General features: G+C 42.6%; 1 protein-coding gene across 1 annotated transcript; it reads right to left on the reverse strand.

The window, feature by feature from the left end:
- Positions 1-4,251: 4,251 nt before the first annotated feature.
- LOC109084552 (transcription factor jun-B-like) lies at positions 4,252-5,879 on the reverse strand. Its single transcript, XM_019099229.2, has one exon. It carries the CDS (start codon positions 5,580-5,582, stop codon positions 4,653-4,655), a length of 930 nt encoding a protein of 309 aa, XP_018954774.1. The 5' UTR covers positions 5,583-5,879; the 3' UTR covers positions 4,252-4,652.
- Positions 5,880-6,982: the final 1,103 nt, after the last annotated feature.

Raw genomic sequence — 6,982 nt, forward strand, 5'->3', positions numbered from 1 at the left:
TTCAACTGTTTTGAAAACACTTAGCAAACATGTCCCGAGGGAATGCTATGGGAAAGCATCCAATACGTTGCGCTACCTGTATGTCATGACTTTCCTTCTGATGGCATAATAGATTTTTTGATGAAGATTTGCCCGCCTTCCTCTCGATTTCCTAAAGCTTGAGCTTCTGCAGTCAACGCAGCGTCGACAGTCCTTTGTTCCCTGGACTGGCTCCTCACAATAATTCCTTAGGTGCCTGTCTACTGCCGCACATTCATCTGTTGTCCAGCTTCTTTGACAGCATTTCTTTACTAGTATACAAAAAAATAAAAAAAAAAAAAAAGAAAATGTTATGGAAGTTTTAGTTAATGTCTTAAGTTTGGGGATTTTTAAACCTAATCTGAACTGAAAGACTATTGGATTTGATCCACAGGTCATTCATGCCATATTGACTTGTCAGAGACTAAAGTACGCTTTTAGTTTGTGTCATGAGAAAACTTTGACTAACAATATAATAAAAATATAATAATAATAATAATAAGCAAGTGCAATCGCAGTAAAAGGCTGTGTAGCACTTTGTATTTGATGGTCCCCTTTAGACCTTCTGTTAACGGAGTAACATGCACCTACATTGTCCAACTAACTCTCATTACAAAGCATTAGTAGACCGTCTACTTAAAGTAATTTTTTATTCAATTTGGCAAATGGACTTTGTTGTACGGACAGTTTTGTTTAAAAACAAGGCAAAGATATTCTCTTTTTAGCAATGATTTTACAGTCTGATTCATATTTTATGTATTTACTAAACGTCGCACATCGATGGGGAATATGCTACGAAATAATGCAATGAAATATATTAAAACTTTTGTGTAAAGGCAAAATCTTCCCCTTGTGTGCATCCCAAACTACTTAGGATGAAATCCGAGCAAAGTGTTACACAGTTAAATTTTTCTTTTGATCATATAATGAAAGTGTTTTAAAGGAACACTTTCAACTTTTGGGACTTTAGCTTATTCACGGGAGCCCCCAGAGTTAGATAAGTCCGTACATACCTTTTTCATCTCTGTGCGTGCAGTAAGTCTGTTTACGCACCCACCTTTCGAGCCTAGCTTATCACAAAGACTGATTGTAAATGGCTCAGCTAGGCATACTAAGCCATAAGTGACAAAATAACACCAACATTTTCCTATTTACATGTTGTGATTTGGTATAGTCCAGTGGTGTTACGAATAGCAAGGTCATATGAACAGCCCTTTGTAACGATTAAATACTGGACTATATCCTCAGAAGGCGAAGCCCTGCTACTTGGTCGAGTGATTGCGCAGCACCCGAGACGCGCCGGGTGAGGAGCAGAAGTTTGCTCAGAAGTTGGAGTAATAGAGTCGCAATTACTAGATAGTAAATGCAAAGTTTTACAATCATGGGTGTTCGCTGTTTGTAAAGAGCTGTGACAATAAACAGGGAATACCAGGTAATACCATGATGTTTTCATAGAATTCCAACCCAAAACGCTGACCTGATGAATCTATTGTACTTGCTCTGGAAATAGGATCCAACCACACCTGTAGACATCATCAAGGACGATTCACATTTCTCCATAACATTTTACACTGAGGACGACTATTTTTGGAATATTATACTGGAATTTGCTACACGACCATGAACGAGTGCTGAAGTACACAGCCATCCCACGATAGTAAGACAGGACAAAGAGTGGATCACCTGCGGCGCGGATTAAAAAAAAAAAAAAAAAAAAAAGGGGGTTTTTTTGTGTTTTCCGTTATGTGTTTTAGATGACTAGCAGACTGTTAACGGTGCCATTTACTAGATGGTAAATGTAACCTTAGTGACCCTATTACATGAATAGGTCTTCGGTACCGAAGTCGTGTATTAAAAATGAAAAGACGGCACGTACCACAGGTTCTGTAAGTACCGTGGTACCGATGACCCGTTCAAACCCGGTTCTGATGCATACAGCGTGCTTATATTTTCCGCGACAGCAAAACGCGGTATGGAATCTCAAAAATCCAGTCATAAAAATAAACTTACATTTTAATATTGCATCACGGAATTTGTCAGTAGCATAACTAATCAAATCAAATCTCCATATGACAGTATCTGTAAATGTTAAGCCACAAAATTTGGTTGAAATCCGCATCCGTCATGTTCTGCGTGTCCCTCTGTGTAAGAATGAATGGTTTTTGTTTACTACATAGACTGAGCGCATGACGCTTCAATAATGAGGACGTAAATACATCAACAACATCACACCAGAAACTGTTCTGCGGAGTCACTTCACAAGCATTTTACCAGTTTCATTTAGTACAAACCAGTGTCAATTAAAGGTATCACGGAAAACCGGCAAACAGCCTCTACATTGCGCGTCCACAAATCACATCGCATAGTTGAATATTTTACTCAGGGGACTAAATTATGCTATTGTTACCATTGCTATAAATCTTAATTTTACAGCGCCTTGTGTTGTGTTCGAGCTATTATAATTGGGCGCAGATATATTCACCTCGCTGAACACTGACAGAGCGCTTCAGAGTTTACGCTCCATCAAGCGATCGGTACTTTTTCAATTCATCTCATGGCGCACAGTACACCTTGTATTTTCCTCCTTTTTACGGTCTATGGTAATTTGCCGAACTGTAACTCCTGGTGGTTGAGGAGCACGACTTCGCCGTCGCGTTGCTGATCATCTCTGTTTCTCCACATGCAAAGAGGAGAGCGAGAGTCGTACCACGGCTGAATCGAACATGCTACATGTAAACGATATGCCTTTGGTTGTCTTCTCCTGTCAAATATGGAGTTCCATTTAGAATTATTAATATTTTCCGAAACACAATATATTCCGGTTTCTCCGTAGTGCGCGGACTAATGCGAAATGGCAATTTCTTGGCTGCGCTCATCTATACAGTCCTGTGTTGGATTTCAGCAAATCATTCCGCCCGAACGCAGACAACGTGATTATAGCATGACCACAGCTCATCAATCCATAGGGCATTGGATAGTTGGTAGTATGGTAGTAGAATTAGTTAGAGTATTTCTCTTTTAAAATAATAATTATATGAGCTATTACTACTTTTTTTTTTTTTTACAGAAACCCTCAATTAACAAATCTCTTAAGCATCCCCCACCGTCTTATTCAGATCCATGACCAAATATGCATTCTTACAATTCATTTTTAATAAAGGCCTTGTGCTAGAAATATTGTAGGATTTTGTAAACTGTAGGTGATACTGCTACTACGTTTCATTACAAATTAATCACACAATATTTCTTCCATGTTTTAATTTTAATAGCAATCCCTTTTATTTACCAAAAAATAAAATGTGTTTTAAATTAATAATTTAACAAGACAAATTAAATTTGGTGAAACTTGTTTACTTGTTTTTCATAGTATATTTACTGTAGAAAAACTTTAAACAAATTGTAAATAAGTATAAAGAATGGCCATTGTTTTAATTGTTAGTGATAAAAAGTTTTTTTTTTTTAATTGCATATTTTTGTGTGTTTGCTTTGGTACCGAAATTGGTACCCAGAACCGTGGATTTTCAGTGGTAATCGTACCGAATACTGAAATTTTTGTACCCTGTGACACACTAGTAAGCGGTTTACATCCAGTCTGTTGTGCTAATCTAGGCTAGCGATGGGTGCGTCAAACAGACTTACAGCACGACGTAGATAAAAGTTATTCTGGTAATCCAACTCTGGCGATACGGGAATATCTTAAGTCCCAAAAATCAAAGTGTTCCTTTAACCCAAAATTCTGACATCATTACTTCACCGTATACATAATTTTTGTTCCAAACCTGTATGCTTTTTCTTGCTTCTGACACTTCCTTTCCTTTTAACCGTTCAACCCACTTAGCTCCATGGAAACACATATGTGCTCTCCAGTCCCGTTTGTGATGTATGGTTTTGTCTAATTTTGGCGGGTGTGTGGGCGGGGAGTGACGTACGAGGACCAAAAACGACCATATATGGATGTGCTGCTTGACGTCAGTAGGAAAGGCCTGGCACCCCTTGTGTGAACGCGCAAACGCAGGAAGTGCTCATCAATACACCCCCCAGAAAACAGCTGATTACGCTACAAGCAGTGAGAAATAATATCGTGATTCATCTTTTTCGTGTTTCAGAACGTTTTGTGGGTGAACTACATGTGGACTTCGAGGAACGGTCAGCATGCTAAGAGTTGCATAACTGTCTGAAACCGAGACATAAACAATATTACATAACACAAATGAAAAGCTATAGACTCGAAAGTTATATTTCAATATCTTTACTTAAATAAACAGCGCACACATAAAAATAAAAAACAAGGCATTGTAAACATGTGACATCGTTAACATAGTGTCAGGATCAACCTGACTAGTACAATAATTTATGAGTTCAGTGTTGTATTGCACGACAATATCAGATGCGTTCACATGATCAAATACACAGCTGATCATGATAAAAATAAAACACATTATTGATACGGCGGCGGCGACTGGCCTTTCTCTCCCGCTCCGGCCGCGGGTTCGCTCGTTTTTATTCGGAACCCAGAACGTGTCCAGAACGCCTCAGCTGAGAGCTCGCGAGTGCCCGGTGCCGTTCATTCGTAGAGCATATACGCGATTTCCAGTGTTATTTCTGCGTTGGCTACAGTGAAAGTCCAACTGCGTTTAGAACGCTTCCATCTTACTTGTCAACATCAGCTGACAGCCGCTGTTCATGTGTCTCAGGACTTTCTGTTTGAGTTGGGCCACCTGGTCCCGCAGGACGGAGGCGGTGTTGGACAGGCCGGCGTTGTCGTTCTTGAGCACCTTCACTTTCTCCTCCAGCCGGGAGATGCGTTCCAGTTTGCGCTTGCGGCATTTGGTGGCCGCCAGTCGGTTCCGGAGCCTCTTCCTTTCCGCCTTGATGCGTTCCTGGTTCTCCATGTCTATCGGGGACGTGGGTGGCGAGCAGTCGCTGCTGTGCATGTCGGGAACGGTCTGGGGCTCCTCTTTCAAAGGCACGTAACGCTGCGGGAGGACGCCGGAGTGCTGGAACCCGTGCGTGTTTTCCGGGTGTTGGCTCTGCTGTACGTGCGGCGGCAGGTAGCTGATGGTGGTGGACGGGTGGCTGGGCGCTGGGCAGTACGCGTTGAGCGTCGTGTAAATGGGAGGCTCAGACTGCAGGGAGGAGCCGAAAACGGAGGCAGTTGTCGAGCACGTCGTCACGCCGCCGGCTCCAATCGACACATTGGGCGGGGGCATCTGGTTCATCTTGTGAAGATCATCCAGAGCCTTGACGAAGCCCTCCGCGAAGCCCTCCTGCTCGTCGGTGATCCCCCGACTGTAGAGGTACTGGCCCGGGGTGGGCGTCGTGAGCACCCCGTTGCTGGTTTGGATGATGAGCCTCTCCAGCTCCGGGGAGGCGAGTTTGAGCGAGCCGAAATCAGCACCGCTGGTGTGATACAGGTCCGATTTGAGGTTCCGATAGGGTTCGGTCAGGTTCAAGTTCATGCTCTGTTTCTGGAGTTTGTAGTCGTGTAGTGCCGCGTCGTTGTGACCGTAACCCACCAGGAACGAGTCGTCGTGATAAAACGGCTGCTCCATTTTTGTACTCATAGAGTTTCTGGAAAACCGGCTTCTCTCCGAGTGTGCCTGACAGTTCAATGTCCACTTTATTTCAAGTGAAAAGCGTCCAAAAACAGCGCGAATAACGATGACAGTCAGTGAATCCGCGTTCTGTCTCCTTCCACTCTGTCGTCAATGGCTTGAACACAAACCAAAGTCTCAAAAATGCAACTACGAAGCGCTCTTGAGCCGTGGATAATTCAAAGAGCCTGTCTGCTGGAAGAGAACGCTCTCTAGGAAAGATGTGCGCTGGATTCGCTCTGTCGCGTTCGTTCGTGAGGATCGGGATCCCGATTCGTTTTTATAAGCAGCTCCCGCCCCAGTGGCGTCCACGTCACACGCCTCGACACGTCATTGTCGGGAACTGCTGGGACTGTAAACAAGCCCGAGGGCGAAGCGCGCGAAAAGCGAACGGGCAAATTTGAACTCATTAAATAAACGGTTTGGGAATAGCCTGTATTCTAAAAGAGTCTACGATTCTTTCTTTTAAAAGAAAGGGCCTCTAACGTTGGATTTATCAGGTAGACTTACAGCTGGACTTTATACAGTTATAAAACAGTGTATTTTTAAAATCTTTATTTTTGTTTAAGGCTCTATTCCAGTCCCCTTGGATGTCAATTTTATTTAACACACCTGATTCAGATCATCAGCGCGTTAGAAGAGAGCTCCGTGCATTAACGGTGTTCCAATTGACATGATCCCTACATGGTGTTCACTGCTCCCTACTCCCTGAGCAGGGGAAATCTGTTGAAGTTTACGTCAGTTCATTCACGGATCTGCGCCACAGCCTGCAGCGAGTGACATCATAAATAAATACAAGTTAAATGAACGTCTCGCGCGCTTTAATGCCCTTTAAATAGGACATATACGATCCCTTGGAACTGGAATCATACGGAATATCCTATTATTGTTATCTGTTTTTGCTGTATTCGTTTTCACAGATTTGAAGATCAAAATCTAGCTGTTATTTATCAGCGTGCTGACTGTGCAAGTTAGTGGAAGAGACGCTGTAAAACTCTGCTCATCACGGACCCTCAGACACACGCTTCCTGTGGGAAGTTTACAGTCCAAATATGGGCATCGTGACGTGAGGTTCCTCTTCTGAGGGAGCGTGAGTTGCCCCGCCCACTTTATCTGGATCGTTGCGCAGTGGCGCGTTCTCGACACTCACGAGAAACACCTGCTAAACAAGCAAGCAGTTCAGAAATGCACACACAGAATCACATAATCCTACATAGAAGTAAACATACAGAAAATGCATTTTCAGACCTATAATAATAGTCAATAATTAGTTTAAACGCCGGTCTCCTAAACCAGGTCAACAGGTTATTAATCGTTTGGATATTTAGACTCGAAACTCAGGCTCAGCAGTCAAATTAGAGTTTTTTTCG

This window comes from Cyprinus carpio, chromosome A3 (genome assembly GCF_018340385.1).
Source record: "Cyprinus carpio isolate SPL01 chromosome A3, ASM1834038v1, whole genome shotgun sequence".
NCBI classification, from domain to species: Eukaryota; Metazoa; Chordata; class Actinopteri; order Cypriniformes; family Cyprinidae; genus Cyprinus; species Cyprinus carpio.